Raw genomic sequence first — 20,951 nt, forward strand, 5'->3', positions numbered from 1 at the left:
GTCCCCCTCAGACATCCCCTCAATGGCCTGAACCAGTCTGACCTCTCTGGGGGCCTTAGCTAAGTTCCATACTTTTCTCCTGAAATTATGATATAGGCAGTCAATTTTGTGTATATACCCGTTTTGCCTGGGTTGGGGGGCTGAGTGAACGTATGGAGTTTAACCACCTCCACAAAGTGACTTGTGGATGGTAACAGAACTCCCCCAATAATAAAATCCCAATAAAACATGGCATACTGAGGGATTGCCTCTCTGCCTACACCCCGCAACTTCCTGGTGATCCCTGGCCCCAAGGAAGCCCGCTGGACCTAAACCAGGGTGAAAGCTTTTTCTGTCCTGGCCCCCACCTGGTGGAAAGAGCTCCCAGAGGATATCAAGGCCCTGACAAAACTTGAACAGTTCCGCAGGGCCTGCAAAAGGGAGCTTCTCCACCAGGCATTTGGTTGAGGTTGACCCGAACCACCACTTCCCATCAGGCATCCTTGAGCCTCCCTCCTACAACCATCACTGCAGGCTTGCCCATCCCACTGGGCCATCAGTACGTGTTGACATTGTTCTCCCCAGTGTTCTATCATTCCATAATGTTATTTATTGTTATTATATTATTATAAACTGAGGTAGATGTATCATTCCTTTTTGATGTAAACTGCCCTGAGCCTTCGGGGAGGTTGGTATACAAATAAGATAGATAGGAGAGAGTGATATATATATATATCCCTGAAAATTATATATATAATTTTAACTGCAAAGTGGTTCACAAATGCCTCACAGCTAACTGCTAATTGCCTATAATGTGCATGCCCCTCTTTGAGGGTGATAAGAGACCGAATCATCCTAAACAATTGTGCTGGATATGAGCTTGCAGATGGAATGGAGGTTGCATAGAACTCTCTTTTCACGACTACTACTGCCATCTCATAGGTCCTCATAAGCATATTTTAAGATGTTCTTGAATCTTCATCACGAGTCTCTTTTCATGACTACCACTGCCATCTCATAGGTCCTCATAAACATATTTTAAGATATTCTTGAATCTTCATCACGAGTCTTGCTCCAAAATCGCTCTATCTCAGATCTTATTTCTTATTTCTCAGATCTTATTTCTTCTTGCCGGAGCACTTGCTTGAGATGGAGGCAGAGAGGGCATTAGGGCACAATCTCATATATTGCTGTCAACAGCCAGTTATGCTAGTCATCAACCATGGAAACTGATGGTTTCCATAATGAACATGGGAAAAAAAACACGGAAACAGTCAACATATATTCAAATTCAAAAAAGGAGACATCAAAGACTGCAGCAACTATTGGAACATTGCAATAATTTCTCACACAAGCAAAGAGATGCTCAAAATCTTACAACAAAGAACCTATATACAAGAAATGACATGTTCATGCTGGATTCAGAAAATGGAAAGGAACTAGAGATTATACTACAAATCTACACTAGACGCTGGAACACAAAATATTTTGTAGTTCAGCAATGGAATAGGCTGCCTAAGGAGGTGGTGAGCTCCCCCTCACTGGCTGTCTTCAAGCAAAGGTTGGATACACACTTTTCTTGGATGCTTTAGGATGCTTTCGGCTGATCCTGCGTTGAGCAGGGGGTTGGACTAGATGGCCTGTATGGCCCCTTCCAACTCTATGATTCTATTATTCTAATTTCAGAAGAAATCAGTAAATCAGAGATTGTAGCAGAATTTTTGATATGTTAATCATGAAAAGCTATGATAGGTTTTGAAGGAAATAGATGTGCCACAACATCTGATTGTTTTAATGAGCAACCTGTACTCTTGACAAGAGGCTACAGTTAGTTCAGAATAGAGAGAAACAAAATGGTATTGGCAAAGATGTCAGACAAGGATGTATTTTATATATCTCTTCAATCTATATTCCTTATATGAGAAGGAAAACTGAATTACATAGAAAGTTGGTGGAAGGAACTAGTCATATGTGCTGATGATACCACACTATTGTAAGAAACGACTGAAGATTTGAAACCAGTGCAGAGATCACCAAAGCATAACTACAGCTGAACATCAAGAAGACAAAAGTAGTGACTACTGGGAAATGTATCAACGAAAAGGCTAACAATAAGGAACAATAACTTGAAATTGTTCAAGACTTTTAATTCCTTGCTTTAATCATCAATAAAAACACATTAATCTCTAATACAATAAGCAACCTTATTAGCACATATGTCCTATTCTAAAGTATTATGACTGTTACTGCTTAAGGGCAAGCCTGCGTTCCATTATTCCATATGGGAAGGCGTGCTTTGCCTTCTTTCTATGGGCAGGCGTGCTTCCCAGTATTCCCCATGAGCAGGCATGTTTTGCCTTCTTTCTATGGGCAGGCGTGCTTTCAATTATTCCCTATGGGCAGGTGTACTTTCCATTCATCCCTATGGGCAGGTGTGCTTTCCATTCATCCCTATGGGCAGGCAAGATTTCTAGTAATCCCTATGGGCAGGTGTGCTTCCCATTATTCCCTATGGGCAGGTGTGCTTCCCATTATTCCCTAGGGGCAGGCATCCTTCTCCTTGTTTCTTATGGGCAACCATGCTTTTCCTTGGGCATTGTATGCTTTTAAGGCCCTCCTCCAAACCTCCAGGAATATCTCCAACCCAGGGGTAGCCAACCTCCAGGTGGGGCCTGGAATTACAGCTCATCTGCAGAGTATAAAGATTAGCTGCCCAGGCAGAAAGGATTCCTATGGAGTTTGGACACGGTTGAGGAGAAGAAACATTTAAGGTCTCCCACACAGGTTGTTGTGGAGTTGAAATCTCAGGGCTCTGCGGAGCGGTTTACAGATGAGCAGGCGTGCTTTCCATTATTCCCTATGAGGGGACGTGCTTTCCATTAATCCCTCTGGGCAGGCATGTTTTTCCTTGTTTCCTATGGGCAGGCGTGCTTTCCATTATTCCCTATGGGCAGATTCAAGTGGGTAGCTGTGTTGGTCTGAAGAGCACAACAAAACAAAATCAGAGTCCAGTGGCAACTTTAAGACCAACAAAGATTTATTCAAGGCGTGAGGTTTTGAGCGCAAGCACTCTTCCTCAGATTTCCTCAGGGAAGCTTTCCAATATTCCCCATGAGCAGGCGTCCTTTGCCTGCTTTCCATTATTCCCTATGGGCAGGTTCGTATTCTCTATGAGCAATCATGTATTGTCTATGGGCAGTCGCTGTCCCTAGTTTTAGTACGTCCCATCTTTTACTGCCCAGATAAGCATTCTTGATCATTTCTCATTTTTTAAATGCAAATATCAGGTTATTTGTATAGTGCAAATCACTCCACAGATAATTTTTCGAGGTTTCCGTCTTTTCGGGGGTATCACCACCGCTTTGCTTCTGTGTGAAAAACTCTAGTTCAGCTAATAGCCTCGCCGGTGGGATCTGGCCACGTTTACATCGTACAATCTCTTGGTCGCGAGAATGGCCTCACTGTCCGTGTAATCCGGAATAACTGCATTTCTTAGGCCATTTATAGGAGGAAACACTGACTGTGGATTTATACAGCGTCTGCAAAGGAGACACGGAATAGAAGGAGACCGTACATACAGGGCTGTAAAGAAAAATCCACGGCTGGAAAGAAAGCGCTCAGTCACGACTAAAACGGATCAGCGGGAGTGGAAACGAGCCTTCCCTCAGCCTCTGCGCTGTCCCGGTGGCTGGCAGCTCCTCTTTTCTCAGAAGTGGGCGGGGAATGTGACCTATCCGGAAACAGGAAGCATCAGACGCATGCCAACTATACTGCAGAAGAGGATTGGCGGAACATTCAGGTGCTGTGTGGTTCCATAGTGTAGTGGTTATCACGTCTGCTTTACACGCAGAAGGTCCTGGGTTCGAGCCCCAGTGGAACCAAGGGTTATTTTGTAAAATCTTATTTCACTGAACCTTTTTACTCTAACAATTGCTGAGACGACAAGAGCCTTGTAAATTCCGCCTCGTGGTCCCGCCCCGCCCCCCCCGCCTTTGAGTGAATTCTTTCTTGCAAACCAAACCGAGAACAAAATAGGACTCTGTGGAGGGTCAAGGCAGCAGCCTGGAAGCCGTGCCCAGGGATTCGACCTAAAAAGGCGTAGCACTATTTAGGCACTCTGCACATGGTCAGAGACACGTTTTGCTAAAGTCGACTGCATGTGTTGTTCCCCGGAATGGAATCAAGTATTGGGGACGAGTTCGGAACCAGCCGTCGGACTGGCCACCCGCCCTCCCCAGAGACGGCGCGCCGAACCCGCTGCTCCGCCGGCCCCTTTCCCACCGCCTCTTTCTTCTCCGCTCTGGAAGGGCCGGCCAATGCTGGGACGGGGAGCCCTTTTCCGCCGGGCGGCTGCCTCGTGCACGCGGCAGAGCCCCCCGTGCGAGTTCTGCGGGCTCCTTTGAATACCGGCCGCCGGCGCCGGCGCCGCTCCCATCCGCCAGCCCAGACAGAAGGGACGTGGGAATCGGCGCGTCAGACTCGGGATGGGGAGGGAGGAAACCCGCGCAAAAAGAGCGGCTCGTTTGCCCAGCCTCAGCCCAGCCAACCAGCTGGCTCGTGCGGCGGCGGCCTTGGCGGATCCCGCATCCCGCGGCCACGAACTCCGGGAAAGCCTTCCAAGGGCTGGGGGACACCCGCCTCTGCCGGAGCCGGAGCCGGGAAGCACCGGCGAGAGAAGCCCCCCCCCCCCCCCGGTCTGCTTGCTCCGCGGCGGCAAAGGCAGGGCTGCGGCGGAGGCCGCCCCCGCAGCAGGCGCTGAGCTGCAGGGGACGCAGAGCAGCCCGACCGAGGCGGCGCGGGAGGGCCCTCTTCCAGAAGAATCGCTGCGGGCGGGGGCGGGAGAGGCGGGGACCGTGAGTCCGGGGAATCAGACCCCATGGGGGGCTCTCTGTGGCGAAGAGTGTGGTGTTCTTGGCCCCGTGGAGAGGAGCATGGTTGTCTTTCTGGCCAGGGTTAAAGATAAGACCACCTTGGTAGTCCTGTCCTGGCGGCCTCTAATACAATCGCTTGGGAGATTCTCTGAAATCAGATTAGGCTGTGCCCCGAACAGGGCTAGATCAGTAGACGCCGGTTGCTTCTGTCCATTATTGCAGGAAGAGGAGAGGCCAGCAGAAAAGAGTGAAAACAAGCAGGATATCAAAGCGGAGGCGGCGGAGGAGGGATGCCAGCCTCCGCGTGGGACCTGGGGATCCCCTGGAATCGCAGCTCATCGCCAGATTACAGAGATCGATTCCCCTGGAAAAAGCGGATGCTTTGGAAGGTGGACTCTGTAGCATTATGCTACTCGAAGGTCCCTGCCCCCCCCCCCCCAGGTCTTCGTTCCCAGTTCTCCGGGAGTTTCCCAACCTGGATTTGGTAACAGTACACACACACGCACCCCAACTCCCAGTATTGGCTTGGGGAAACCTGGCAACCCTAGAGGGGAGGAAATAAATTTTCTAGGAACTATCAGTGGCAACATATTGTGATCATACCAGGTTGCATTTGCAACCTTCACAATATATGCATTTAAAAAAAAATCAAGGCTTTAAAAATCATAGGCTGATTTAACCAAATCTGAGCATTTGAATGGGGAAGAAGGAACGATTAAGCCTGCGCCTTTAAATGGGCAGTGAAGCACAATTACAGTATTTGCTGGTGTATAAGATTACTTCCCCCCCCCCCGAAAAACATGCCTCCAAGTGGGGGGGTCGCCCTATACGCCGGGTGCACTTCAGTTGGGATAGACATAGCTGCCCATAGTGGCCCATAGTACCGTAATGTAATGTAACAAACTCTATATTTTGAGTGGAAATGTTGGGGGGTCGTCTTATACACCCAGTCGTCTTATACGCCGGCAAATACAGTATGTTTGATCTTGTTAGAGTCAGAAGTACCTGTGCAAAACAGCTCAACTGAACATACAAAAGCTCTTTGTTTCTGTGGCTGTTTCTTCTAAAAACAGCTGCAGAAAATATTTCTTTGTTTATTAGATATATCTCTCCAAGCAGCTCAGGGAAACATGGCCCTGGCCTTCTGCTGTTGGCTTCACAACTACCTTGTTAGGTAGGCTAAGCAGATGGACAGTGATTTGCCCCAGATCACCCCTTGATCTCAGTGACTGAGCTGGATTTTGAATCTAAATCCGGCTTTGAAAAGTTTTCATACACCAGTATGCTAAGCACCAGCTTTCTTGAAAGCAATGACCACTTTGTGCCTTTGTCTCATGGGGGATGTAGATAGTTGATGATAGAAACTGGAACAGTCTGCTGAAAATTCTGGTGACTTGGGCAGAGCATCACACTAGTGGGCTTGAATGGCTGTGATGAGCATTCTGCCATCCTCTCTCTTGTGTGTGTTTTTAAGCCATCATAGCTATATGCTCCTTCAATGAAAGCGCCCAATGTCAGATTACTCAGATAGGGGCAATTATTTAAAAATGACTAATCACAGCAAGCCTCCTTGCCCACATAAATCTCCAACATCTTTTCGTGTTGTGCTGCTTTAATGTTCTTTTACATTTTGAAAGATTTCCCTTTTTTGTTGACTTCCGACTAGGCCCAAAGCAGCAGAATAATGTACTTTGTTTCCCTTTGCATTCTAACATGAGTAGCTCTGGAATAAAAAAATGAACATATGAATCAGAGTTAGGGGAAGAAAAGGGATTTTATAACCCGTTATACCCATTCTAATGTTTGTTTATTAACTTTCAGTAACATTCGGATTTTAATCTTATTGTGTGCATTCAATGTGGGTTCATTATTGTGTATAATTTTCTTGAAGATACTCTTCAGCAGAGGAGTTTGTTTTTTAAAGGGAACTCCTCAAATTGCGGGTGGGGGGGGGAACTCCAGATATTTCCTTCAAAATTTAAGTGGGATGAATATAGCAAATTATCAGCTGTCTTAGTGCTGTTGAGTAACCCCCCTAAGAGCTAAAGAGAGTAAGGTGCTTAAGGTGTCTGTGCTTAAATTAATCTCAGCCATTTTCAGAACGCTGGAGCACACAGCACGCCTAGATAGAACTGAAAGGGGAAAGAAAATAAAGATGATGGATTTCAAGATAGGAAGTATGGTTCTGTGTCTTCTTGTCGGGTCTAAAGGTAAGCACCGCTTGTGCTTGTGGGAATTTTGCATTGTCATCCCCTGTTACTCGTTACCCTTCCACAAACAAACAATATGTATTCTAGGTTGGATACAGGTAATTGCAACTGGTGTGGCTTGGACAGCATTATTTCTGTCTCTAGGGTTACCAGTGTGTTTCATGAATTGCATTCAATGTTTTAAAAGGTGTTGTATCAAAAAAAAAAAAAAGAACGGTAGAGATTATCAGGATTCAAAGACACAGAGGGCTTCCACTAACATAGAGGGCACTGTGACTCACCATGCCATATTGCCAGTTACTCTTGAAATTCATCCTTGTTTCAAAAGTTATTTTCCAGGTACAGTTAGGGCTGCTAATGAAGAAAAACACGTCTAAAAGTGCAGTCCTAAGTATATTTGGAAGGAAGCCCCATGGAATAGACCTGAGTAGGATTCTGAACAGACCTGTTTAGGATAGCACTGTAAAGGTCCCTTGGCCTCAAAGAGCTAGTTGTGTAATTTGGGGGGCTCTGACCAGTAATAATAATAATTTATTGTTAAGATGATCAGTACCCAAAGATAGAGTTTACTTCCTGGCAGAAAGTGCATTTTTTCTAAAATTCTAAAAGTGCCTTTTCCAGAATTTTCCAGGCTGGGCAGGAAAATCACAAGAGAAAGGCTTCATTAAAGCCAATCACATACACTATAGAATGATGAAAGAATTAAAATACACATTTGGTAAGTAATTGCTAAACTTTAATATCTGCAGAAGCTAAACGAAATGAATCTGGGAATCATTTTGACCTTAATTCATCCCTTTGTGCTGAATTAATAATGTGGACTCTTCGCTTTGTAGGCCTTGGCTCCTGTCCCAGGGGTACATAAGTTGACACAGGAATATTGATTTTTGCTTGTTCTGTGCCAGATCCTTGCCCAGCACTTTACAAATCTTTGTAAAGTTATACGACCAATCTCTAATTTTTCTTGGCATGTTTGAGCCAAAACTAGAAAGATTAGTTAATTCAAATTGCAGGTGACTTTACTATGCTGCAAAACTTTCATATCCTGTCTTTCTTTTTAATTGTGCTGGACGAACTTTATGTTCTTTCAAAATCAAAGCATTTTAATCACATTCTGTGCTTTGTTCCTCTTATTTGGGAAGCCTTTCGTCTGTGAACAAATGTCATATTTGCTCACAGTATCTGAGGATGGATCTGTTCTGATGCTGTCTCTCAGCATTGCCCTTGGCACTGCTGCATCTGGGTTACCCACATCTGGGGAGTTTTGAGGAACGCTTTCTATGCTTCTAACACTAATCACGTTTCCAACTGCAAGTGGCAAGTTTCTTATTCCACTATTCATGGTTAAGGTATCGTGTCCTGGACATTTTCCCTAGCATGTTAGTGCTGTATTGTAGTGATTCAACATTCTTTAGAAGAATTCCCACCAGTCTCTTCATGTAGAGATAATCATGTTAACTTGCCATCCTGAGAGGTCCTGTCAGGTCATTCACCTAAGCTGGGAGCAATTATCTTGTTCTTTGTAGTAACCTGCTTAGGAGTCCTTTTCAATTTGGCTTGCAGCTTATGGAGGATCCCACCCCCTGCTTTCCCCCTCTGGTTGATTATTTTATTTATGTTGCTTTACAGCACCATACATGAAACTACAGGATTCAGATCCAGATTCAGAGTACCTTTATCGGCATAAAGGAATTACAGGATATTCACACAAATAAGTTCCTTCTAATAATATCTGAGCACACTATTTTCTGACCTTCATAAAGACAGCCAGGGCGTATGTCTAGTATCCTAAAATATAGGATCCAAGGAAGGCAATGAAGAGTGTGATTGTAAGCCATGACTTCTTCGGGTAGAAATGTAGAGCGTAATCAAATTTACTATAGTTAGGGAAACTGTCATTGCCCGAGCAAGTAAAAACCAATTTGGAGTGCTGGATGTGTGATCTGAGCTGTGATATCTGAACACAATGGAAAAATGGGCAAATGAGAACAAGATGCAATTTAATAAAGATAAGTGTAAAGTTCTGCATCTGGGTCAGAAAAATGAAAAGCATGCCTATTGGATGGGGGATACACTTCTAGGTAACACTGTGTGTGAACGAGACCTTGGGGTACTTGTGGATTGTAAGCTAAACATGAGCAGGCAGTGTGACGCAGCGGTAAAAAAGGCAAATGCCATTTTGGGCTGTATCAACAGGGGCTTCACATCAAAATCACAAGATGTCACAGTCCCATTGGTCAGACCACACCTGGAGTACTGTGTGCAGTTCTGGAGGCCTCACTTCAAGAAGGACGTGGATAAAATTGAAAGGGTACAGAGGAGAGCAACGAGGATGATCTGGGGCCAAAGAACCAAGCCCTATGAAGATAGGTTGAGGGACTCGGGAATGTTCAGCCTGGAGAAAAGGAGGTTGAGAGGGGACATGATAGCCCTCTTTAAGTATTTGAAAGGTTGTCACTTGGAGGAGGGCAGGATGCTGTTTCTGTTGGCTGCAGAGGAAAGGACACGCAGTAATGGGTTTAAACTTCAAGTACAATGATATAGGCTAGATATCAGGGGAGAAAATTTCACGGTCAGAGTAGTTCAGCAGTGGAATAGACTGCCTAAGGAGGTGGTGAGCTCCCCCTCACTGGCAGTCTTCAAGCAAAGGTTGGATACACACTTTTCCGGTAGCTTTTACATCCTATAGCATAAATTAAAATGCTGTGCTCAGTTCTTATGTACATCTTGCTTTGTTCCTCCTGCTATGCAGATGCATAGCAGTGTTAATTGCGTCTCCCCTGTTCCTGGTGTTTTCTAGAACTACCCAGAAGTGATATGGATAGCTCAAGAACTCATCAGGAATGCTGTGGTCAGAACTTCCTGTAAGCAGACACAGTCTTATTTTTCTTTTTAGTTTTCTCCTGAGATTCTGTCTCCCCAGTACATTCCACTAGTTGCCAGGCAACTGAGCCAGCAAACCCTGCACAGCACAATATTGGCAAGTGAAAGCTAAGGTAGGCAGAAGTCATGGTGAACCTATTGCCCTCTCTGTCTCTCTGTCTCTTTCTCTCAGGGACAGGGCTAGGAGCAGATTGGAAGACAGGAAGACAGGACCATTTCCAGGGCCACTTTTATCTCTCATTCCACCCTGGAAGGTGCAGCATGATAAAAGGAACTGTGGTAAAAGGAACTGTTTTCCTGAGAGAAGGTTTCTAAAGGAACAGAACCCCACCTCTCTGGGTCTGCATGTAGCTGTTCAATAACATCTTGAATTATTTTTGATGCCCTCTGAAAACCATAACATGGTAACGGCAGAAGAAAACTGCACTCCACACCTCTACAGCTGTCTTGCATGTTTCTGGCTGCTTTTCGCATGTCTTGCACTCCTCAGTTGCTTCCGGAAAAGCGAGAAATGGGAGCAACATGCTTTAGGCTTGTTGCGCTTTGGCCTGCCTACCACTGTCAATCAGTTTGGGCAGCCAATTCCCTTCTGGCACTTCCAGCAATTGCCGAATTATACTGATTCATTTAAACGCCTATTCACATATTCATAGAGGCACGGACAATCTGGGGGTGGGGGGAGTTTCCCAGGCACACAATGAGAATCTTGCATTGGTGAGGCTGTGTTAAATTGTAACCTGTGTGAAATCGAAATGTAGCACTTCTTCGGAGGCGGATGTAGCACTTCTTCGCCTCCATACATTTCTTTCACGGGTGGCCTGCTGGTTGTCCGTCCTGTGATAGCACTTTTTAGGTTGGTGAATCCACTTTTTGCGATTCCTCAACTAGTGCTTTAAAATGGCGGATGTAGTAAGCAGTTTGCTGGCCAGACATGGGAAGTTGGCAACGTCAAGCAGAGCAGCCGGAATATAGCATCTTCACAGGGTAAGCATGACGCTACATTTATGGCGTGCAGAAAACCCCCAAATTATAACAACACTCAAGACAATGGACCCCCTAGAGCTTCACAGAGACATTGGTTTCTTATCTCACAACACATATTTGTATCATTGTTCTTGCGTTTGTTTGTAAATTCCTTTATTATGCTGTATGCTAATTTGCCACTATTCACGGGTCATACCAATTGCCTTCATCCACACTTAACTACATTTAATGCTCAGTTTCTTATGCATCTTAACTCTAATATATAGAGTTAATAGTATCACTGCTGCCATGAATGGTAATATTGTATGATTGATCCATCAACTGTTTCATGAAATCAAAAATTGCTGCTGCTGAGTCTCCCATTCAAATGCTGTATCAGGCTTAGTAAGATGTCTTATGATAACATCAACTGCCCCCCTGACAAAAAAAAAACTCCAAGGAACATTGCAGATGTTCAGAAATAACTGGACTGCACTGATGATGATGCTGAATGGAACTTGATGGAAGATACGATTTTCAAAGTGTTTCAGAGATGACTAACAAAATCACTGGAAGCACTATTTGTAGTAAAAATAATACTGGATGATATTTTCCTAGCAGCTGAGGCACAAGATGACAAAGGACCTGAACAGGATCATGACTGGGAGCTACTTGCTTTCCTTCAAAGGTGCAGAGACAAAAATATTAAGTGGAATGCTGGGGAAATGAAACTAAAACAGCACAAAGTAACATATGTAGGACATCTCACAGCGGAAGGACTAAAAACAGATCCCCATAAGATCGTGGCTATCCAAAAGCTCTGAAACGAGTACAGTGCGTTCTTGGAATGGCCATTTTTTTAGCCCAGTTCTGTCCCCATTTGCCTACAGTTGCAGAACCCATGAGGCATCTTACCAAGCCTGATATAGCATTTGATTGGGGGACTCAGCAGCAGCAGCAACTTTTGATTTCACGAAACAGTTGATGCCTACTGGATCAACCTTATAGTATTAACATTTAACGCAACAGTTAACTCTCCAATAAGATTGACATGAAAATGGCCTCAGTGCAGTTTTATTGCAGGACCATCCATAGGCAAGCAGAGCCTTACCAGAGACTGAGAAAGAACTGACAATGTTGGTTTTTGGAATGGAATTATTTCATCGATATACCTATGGCCAGACAGTCAGACCACAAACCATGTTTCAGACCACAAACCTCATCACAAAACCTTTCCTGAGTGTTCCAAAAGGATTACAGCAAATGCTGATGTGATTACAATGATATGATGGTGAGATCAAATGTTGTCCAGGCCAATAGATGGTACTACCTGACACCCATAGTAGAACATAAATGCCTAATAGCAGTGAGTCTGAACTGAGGGACCAGAATATCAGATCCATCAGTATGCCACACTGTTTTCCTCATATCTGCAAAGGAACTCCAGGAATTTCAAGAAGCCACAGATAAGAATGTCAAGGCAACAATAATAAAACGATAGCCTGAAGGAACACATCAGGTACCAGCAGGAATGGAGCCATACTTTCAAGTTAAAACTGAACTGAATGTACAGGATGCGGTCATTTCCCCAGAGCAAAAAGCAGCTGTGACACTTTCCTTAAGGCAGTGGTCCCCAACCCGTGGGCCGTGGCCCGGCGCCAGGCTGCAAAGGCCTCAGCACTGGGCCATGGCTCCTTCCCTCCCCCCCCCCGAAGCTAGAAGCTCACCAGGCGCGAGCAAAACGGCCGCCAAAGCAGCCGATTAGCTCGCGGCCCGGAGGGGCCGGGAAGGGAAGCCGCGGCCCCGGGCCGCCCTCTCTGCCCACTCCGGAGCAGCGGTCCGTGCCAAGCGGAAGCTTGCCGACCACTGCCTTAAGGAGTTTATATGAGAGAGAGAGAAGCCATGGTTCTCAGCAGAGAATTGAAAGTTGCCTTAGAATGACAACATTATTGCCTAGGAATAAATTCTCAACTATGATCCTTGATAGCAGCATTTAATATTTGTTGACCCAGTGACAACTGGCAACAGAAGACTTTCCTGTCTCATGAGGTACCCCCCATACCATAGGAAAAGTTTGGAGCTGACTTCTTTACTTTTAGGAAACAGCAGTACTTAGTCTCTGTAGATTTTTACTCCAACTTTTGGGAAGTCGCTACCTTGTCAAACATTTTCAGAAAGCTTAGTTTCCAAAAGATGGCATTCCAGACATAGTATTTTCTGATAATGGACCTCAGTTATCCTCAGAAGACTTTAAACAATGTGCAATGAAGTAAGAGTTTAACCAGCATGCATCAGCTCCAGTTTAGCTACAAAGTAAGGGTAAGGTGGAATCGGCTGTGAAAACTGTCCCAATGTTGCTATTTAAGAAAGTTGCTATTTAAGATAGCAATCTTGTGTAGAAATATTCCCTTGCAGGGTTGCCTGAGCCTAACCAGTCCACCACAAGCACTAATGGACCAGAGTACAGAAGAGAAAAAGAGACCTCCAGAGACTAAATCTGCTGAAAGAGAAGATCAGCAGAATGAAGATGAACCAGGACCAGAAGCTAATAGCGCATGTGAAGAAGACCCACATGCCTTAAGGATTATTTATTTATTATATTTATTATGTAACTGAGTAACAACACAAGAGACCCCACTCTAGTATCAATTTATCAGTTTACTGAATTCAGTTCTGTGGTTAAACGGAATTTAGCCCAGTTTGTTTAATAGATTTATTGAATGAAATTTTAAAATGTGTAAAATGGAACTATGTTCCTGGGGAAAAATGTTTTAAGGGGACAGAGCTCTACCTTTCTGGTCCTGCATTTGGCAGTTTAATAAACCTTTATTAAGAACACAGCTGTCTGTTGATGTTCTCTCAAAATCATAACAGAATCCATAATCATAGAACCCATGGGCCTTTAATTCTTGGGCCTAATTATTACATTGGCCTCAACATTTAAAGTGATCCAAAGATATTACTAAAGCTTTGAGTGATTGGTCTGCTGACTTAAAGATTACATTTCTAACAGCAATGTATTTCTTCTGAAGACTTGTGGATGAGTTCTACTCATGTTCAAGTATTTAAATATCTATTTTGGGGTTTTGAAAGTCAGATTAACTGCAAACATAAACAAGTAGCTTGACTTGTCTGCTTGAGTCTAGGTTTGTCAGTCTCCATGTGGGGTCTGTCCATGTCCTGGATGACTGTGAATAATACAGCTGTTTTCTAGAGTACAGATATTAGTTGCCCTAGAGAAAATGGATGCTTAGGAATATGGACTATAGTATATGGCATTATACCCCACTGAGGTCCTTCCACACCCCAGAATCTACCCCTAAATACCCAGGAATTTCCAAGCTGGGAGTTTTCAACCCTTTATCCTTCACCAGGTCTCAACACATATGGATAATACAAACACATCAGAAGGAAATGAGTAATTTAAGTGACTAAAAATCTTTCAGGGGGGATGGGGGACACACACAACAACGTTTCCGGAAGTCCACCCAACCCTCTAGACTATTTTTTTTACAGTTAATTGGAAATTGTATCTGTAACACAGAAATCCTTACTTCTGGATATTTCTAAATGAGGCTTGTCCTAAGGATTTTGAATTGACAAGGCTGTCAAAGTTAATCGCATAACCTTGCAACCCCAAATTAGCCTGTCTCTGGATCCTGACTGCCTTGTGTCAGACACAATGATAATTTTAGCATTTATTTTATGAAGGCTGCTTTGTTCCCTTCCACCCTGAAAAAAACAGCCAGCCGGATAAAGGTATTGACTAAGAAGAGTCAATTTGCCTGGGATCTACTTCCCATGGCTAATTAATTCAATTCATGATTGGAACATGAATTTATCTCAGGGCATAGCTAATTTACACAATCAAATTGTGATTAAGTAGTTTTGATGAAGGCATGTGATGTAACTTTCCCTGACAAAGTGACTTTCACCCTAGGATGTTTCTTTCTGGGGAAATCCATTGTGTAAGCCTTCCAGAGAAACAAGTGGGGTTTTTTTTGAAGCAGAACAAGAATGATTGTAGATAAAACCTAACCAAGAGATTAACCACCCTCAGGGAAAAGGTAAACTAGAGGCAGGCCACTGGCCTTTACCCCCTACAGCAGCCTTTCTCAGCTTTTTTTTACCATTGAGAAACCGCTGAAACATTCTTCAGGCTTCCAGAAACCCCAGAAATGACACCATCATACACAATATGGTTGGGAAGCACATCTGTGTTCACAACTACCAGGGCCCCTTTCCTTCCTATCCCCTCTAGGCTCCTCATTGGCCATTGGGGAGGGCATGATCATATATGGTGATATTTCATCAATGTTTTAAAACTTTATATGTGTGTGTGTGTGTTGTTTTTGTATTTTATTATATCCCTAGCAAAATAGCCCATTGTAATTTAAAATATAATGGGAGCTAGCCTTGTCTCCCTTGCCCCACCATGGGCAGGCCTGCCCCAGGCTGGAGAGGCCATAGTGGGCCTTTTGGGGGCAGGGGGGAGCGCTGGCAGGGCTCATGGTCTTCCCCACCCCCCACGCACTTGCAAGGCCAAGGCTCACCTCCTTTCTCCCCCAGGGTCCAGTACCAGCTGCAGTCCCAGGCCCTCTAACCTCCTCCCACCTCATGCTCGCTGGCTGCCTTATCTCTCACAGACAGTTGAGTGGAGTGGGCTGGCAGTGGAGGAGAATGTGGCCCGGGGCAGGACAGCCTACCTGATTGGCTGTTCATTGGACAGGCAGCCGATCAGTGGTGGGACCGCCTACCTGGCTGGCTGCTTGTTGGATTGACAGCCAATCAGGTACATGATGAGTCCTCCCACCATCCCTGTCCAGCTTTATTTATGGTACAGAAGATGTGAGTGCTTCTGTCCTCTGTATCTAATACATAATTTGTGAAACCTTTGTCTTGTCTCTCCTTAGTCATAACTTTTATTTCCTCATTTCTTTTCAGCCTTTCCTCATGGGAAAAAAGTATTCCAACCCCTTAATCATTGTGGTTGTCCTCTTTTGTGCTTTTCCCAGTTCTGCAGTGTACTTTTTGATACAGTGACCAGAATTGTACACACTATTCCAAATGAGGCCATAGATCAATACAGGAGCATTATAATATTGGCTGTTTTATTTTCAGGAAAGGGCCCAAACCATTTAAACCTTTGCCAGTTGAGGCTTCTTTCACTTCTGGGGGTGTGGCAGGGAGGTGTGGCCAACTGATACCACTTCCTGGTACTGTGAAGACTGTAAATATGTTTTAGCAGTACCTCCATGGTCAAAAGTTTGAAAAAGGCTGATCTACAGGGTCACTATTATTATCTACATGTTTGTTCATTTTCACAAAGACCTCCAGAGGGTTGCTGAAGACTTCCCTTTGCAGAAACCATGCTGACTTGCCCTCAGCAGGCTCTGTTCCTCTGTGTGTCTAATCTTCTTTCTTCTACCTCTCCCCTCATGTACATACTGGTCAGAGGTAATTCTTGTATCTATGTGGATTGTCTTTAAAATGGCTGACAACGTTATAGTTGTTCTTTGATTGTGGTTTCCTGCTTATTTTTGTTATTTATGTTTTCATGGCTATTTGGGACTGTAACTTCTCCTAAGTCTTTGAATATAACCTTCCTCTTCTTGCCATGTATGCTGCACATAAATGGTCCTTCTGGATCTACCCAGCATGTATCAGGGAAACATTACCCATCTAGCTTTGATAGTGTCAATCACATGCTGGGCTGAAGGAAGACGCAGGCTGATTCTAGGCACCCTTCAACTTGTACATCAGTACTGTAAAGGCTCACACTGTTGTTGACCCTTCCAACAACAGCAAAATCTCCAAGTTCAGCAGCATGTACACACATATCTGCTGCATCAGGACATTTGAATTCATTCGAGTGAAGGATTGTGCTGAAACATACTTTCCTTCGACATATGTGCCTACTTAAGTTGATGTGTTTTGTTGGTTCTTGTATGTCCTAAGATGTGTCTGTGGCAGCAAACTAACATTACATTTTTTACCTTGTACTTTTATAGGATAGGATGGACTCCTTATAGAAAGCTTTGTTTCATATCCTAATAACCCATTACATATTTGCTGTTTACCAATAGCAATTGCTGTAGTGTTATAGCATTCTTTCTTAACTCTCAAAATGTTCTGATGTAGTAGCCATAAAGGGCTGAAGCGAGGGAAATGGTGCCACTGTGGGCAAGTGTTTTTCCCTCATCCAGGTGGCAGGCTAACATGTATGGTCTTAAATTCTTTCTGAAAAGGTCATATAAAAGCATTTTGAAGAGATAGTTTAGTGAAGTCAGGGAAAGCCTGATAAGTGGAGAGGTAGAGAATGATGTCACGTGTATGCTTGGGGGAGGGGGAGGGGGAAAGCACTCCAGTGAGTTTGAAACCAAAGACAGAGAGGGAAAAAGCTCTGTGGAAGCATCCCAGGTGGGCTTTATGTTTTAAAAGTGAGCAAAACAAACTCCTCCCCCTTCTTTATTCTGGCAGCTACTCTTTCTACCTCTTTTTGTCAGTAGCAAATTAAGGATGTTTCTGGGATTTCCTTGGGAGGGAAGCAGTGCAAGGAGGATAGAACTTGGTATTTTCTACCATTAGCACAAGCCGGCATCAGCATTTTGGGTTTCATGTGCAGTTGCTTTCTGTCATTTTTCTTCTATTTCCCAAAAAATGTTTGTGTTCTAGCCTGATTTTGTCTAGCATTGACCTGTGTTTATTCCATCATCTGTATGCCTTGAGGACCTTATGTCTATAAAATTTAAAAGTGAATGGAGGTGGGTGAGTGGGAAGTCGTACCTCATGATGGATGTAACATTTTGTAAAGGCAAATCACAGACAAGTCTTCTGACTGGAGTACTAATATAGGCTGTTTCCACACAGGTTATTGGCCCCAAATTCAATGCTGTTGGGAAGCAGATTTATTTCCCGTTTCCCCATAGCATCTTGGTACATTTATGCACCTCCTAGGGTTTGAGTGCCAGATTAGGGTACGTCTGCCATGGCAGTGAACTCAGTAATGCATACAACAGCTGGAATAAATGGCACAATCGTTCCCTTGTAAATCTAGCATCATCGCTGTGCTTGAGCTACTCATCTGTCGTCCCATGTATGCTCTCAATGATACCATAATGTTAGTGGGGTCGGTTGTTTTGTGTAGGGAAAATCTACATTTGTGGCAACTCAGCAAACTCTGTGTGAGTGTGTATGTGTGCACACACATGCACACATCTGCGATTGTGGTATCATTGGTAGCATAAACAGATGGGACGAGTTGACAACAGATGAGTATCTTTATCTAGTGGCTCAGTGATTTCTAGATGTTTAATTAAATTTTAACTGATTAAGTTATGTTATTTGCGGTGGATTCCTGGCTATTTGGATACTATAAACGTTTTAGGGCATTATAAAATTAGTATGCCTCCCACCCAAAAACCTTTGCTCTTACTTCCATCTGTATTATGTGGATAAATGTAGATTGGCAGATTAATTGACTTAAAAGGAAGAAGTATAAGGAAATCATACCTGAAATGGTTTACAAATACAACTACTGAAAGGAATTAAAAGTTGAACAAGTGGAAGGAAGGGTACAATTTGTCCTAGAATCACCAGTCTTCCTTTTGTTCACAATTCACACTGCTTGTACAAGCCCAGTTCACAATTTACTGGGGACACACGAACAATCCATGTACAAAGTACACCTGATTTTTCTTTATAGGTATGTTTGAGTAATTCTCATGTTGTATTGACTACACATGGATATCAGCATGTTATTTAAACCCCATATTTATCCAGGTACTGGTCCCATTTGTAAAGTGAGCACCCATTGGCTCTTTCTAGCAGACAAATGTACATCACAGTGGAATGTATTAGTATTGTTAATAGTATTAGTATTAGTATTAGTTATTCAATTTGTATGACTGGCTTGTGGCGGTTCACAATAATTCACTACAAATCAATACATTAAAACCATTAAAATCCCCCATTAAAACCCCATAAACAATTACTCAGTCATAATGATGGCGATTAATAACTATTCCCACACAGGTCCACTGTATGAGCAGAAGGGAGCATATGGATAATTGGGTCTGGGTGGAACAATCTGAGGAACCAGGCCAGTCTAATACTGGCCTCCCCCCCCCCCAGGGAGAGGGGCCCGATCTTAACCCCCGGGCCACCACCTGGCCTCAGACAAATGCCTGACAGAAGAGCTCCATTTTACACAGATGACATTTGCACCCCGTCCAGGCAGGGAAGACATGCTTCTTGTTCCTGCCCCCTTCGATCTAGCCAAAGTACCTCCGTCTTGGAGGGGTTGAGTTTCAGGCGGCTCCTCCTGATCCATCCAGCCACTGTTTCCAAACAGCTGGCAAATCTTTCTGGGGGGGAGATCTGGGCATCATCAGCGTAATGATGACACCCAAGCCCATAACTCCATACCAGTTGGGCCAGAGGACGCATATAGATGTTAAATAGCGGGCCGGGCCAAGTTGGAGGAGGCGGGGCAGGCGGGAGGCCGTCTGGCTCGTCTGCAAACAGCCCGGCGGGAGGCGAGATGCGTGGCTGCCGCAGGAAGACCCCTTCCAGATGGGTGGGTGGCTGGCGCTTCTTGCAGTTTCCAGCCTCCTGCCGGGCTGCGGGCTGTCTCTTTCTCGAAGGGGCGCCGCACCGCCCTCCCCCTAAAGGCACAAATAAAGAGTATGTTGTGAGGGAGCCTTCCATCTAGGCGGACCTCATGAGCTTCAAGCGCCGGAGCCCATGAGGATGCAATACCAGAGAGGCATGTTTCAGAGCAGCTGGAGTTATGACCTCACCTGCCATGCACGGCAGACCCAAAGGAATGGGGAGGGGAGGCATCGCTCCGGGAGGTGCACTGTGGTGAGGAATGCACCAGGGCACTCTAGCTGGCCTCCCTGCCTAAGTCCATCTGCTTGATTTTCATCTTAGAAATACATGTTTTCATCTGTCTCCTCTCTTTCAGAGCACAGAAGGGGCTTTTTTTGGACAATTTTAGAGAAACTGTGTTAAGCAATTTCAATTTTAATACTTTTTGAAAAAATTGTAGAATTGTTAAATTGTAACTCGCCATGAGCTGGTTTCGGAAGTGGCGGGGAATAAATCGAAATAATAAATAAATAAATAAAATAACGTCGAGGAGAGCAGTGTTCCCTGTGGCACCCCACATGGGAGTGCAAAGGAGTCAGATAACTCCTCCCCCACAGCGACCCTCTGTGACCTAGGTAGAAAGGAGGTTAGCCATTTAAGAGCCACTCTTCCAATCCCAGTATCAGCGAGGCGATGAACCAAAAGCTCATGGTCAACCACATCAAATGCAGCTGATAGGTCTAATAACACGAGAATGGCCGACCCTACCTGGTCCAGATGTCGCTGGAGATCATCTGTCAGGGCAACCAGCACAGTCTCCACCCCATGGCCAGGACAGAAGCCAGATTGATATGGATCAAGGGCCGAATTTTCCTCCAAAAATGCTAGGAGTTGGTCCATGGCGGTCCTCTCAACTATCTTACACAGGAACGCAAGATGCGATACTGGGCGGTAGCTGGCGGGGTCCCACAGATCCAGCAATGTTTTTTTCAGAACAGTGCAAACCACTAGCTCCTTGAGCCGCTGAGTGAATTCTCCAAATGTAAGGGAGAGGTTTATAATCTCCCTCAGGGGAACACCTATCTGTGGGTCAGTGGTCTTAAGCAACCACGATGGACAGGGATCAAGGGAACAAGTGGTTGCCCTCACTGACCCTAGCAATTTGTCCACTTCGGATAAAGAGAGCTGCCTGAAGGCATCAAACCTAATCCCCCGTAACGGCCATGGAGCTTCAAGTTTGCAAACTGTGGCTGTAAGGTCACGGTGAAACAACAATAACTTATCTGCAAAATAGCTCACAAAAGTCTCACAGCCAAGTTCCAATTGACTACTATTTTGATGCCCTCCCTCGAGGGCAGTAAGGGTCCAAACTACTCTAAATAATTGGGCTGGATGAGAGCTAGCAGACACAAATTCCGCAGCAAAGTAGTCATACTTTGCTGCTTTCACTGCC

General features: G+C 44.6%; 1 protein-coding gene and 1 non-coding gene across 2 annotated transcripts in view; both read left to right on the forward strand.

Annotated features, from left to right (window-relative positions):
* The first annotated feature begins 3,787 nt into the window (after nt 1-3,787).
* Nucleotides 3,788-3,860, forward strand: TRNAV-UAC (transfer RNA valine (anticodon UAC)). The gene has a single exon. It is a non-coding gene; the product is annotated as a tRNA-Val (tRNA).
* An 810-nt stretch (nt 3,861-4,670) lies between these two features.
* The window catches only part of RS1 (retinoschisin 1), a 32,834-nt gene continuing 16,553 nt past the window's right edge, over nt 4,671-20,951 (forward strand). Inside the window, exon 1 of the mRNA XM_077344253.1 lies at nt 4,671-7,060. Within this exon, the coding sequence (XP_077200368.1) occupies nt 7,006-7,060 (55 nt within the window). The 5' untranslated portion in view covers nt 4,671-7,005. The remainder of the gene's footprint in view (nt 7,061-20,951) is intronic.

The sequence above is a fragment of the Paroedura picta genome, chromosome 6, assembly GCF_049243985.1.
Source record: "Paroedura picta isolate Pp20150507F chromosome 6, Ppicta_v3.0, whole genome shotgun sequence".
Lineage (NCBI taxonomy): Eukaryota > Metazoa > Chordata > Lepidosauria > Squamata > Gekkonidae > Paroedura > Paroedura picta.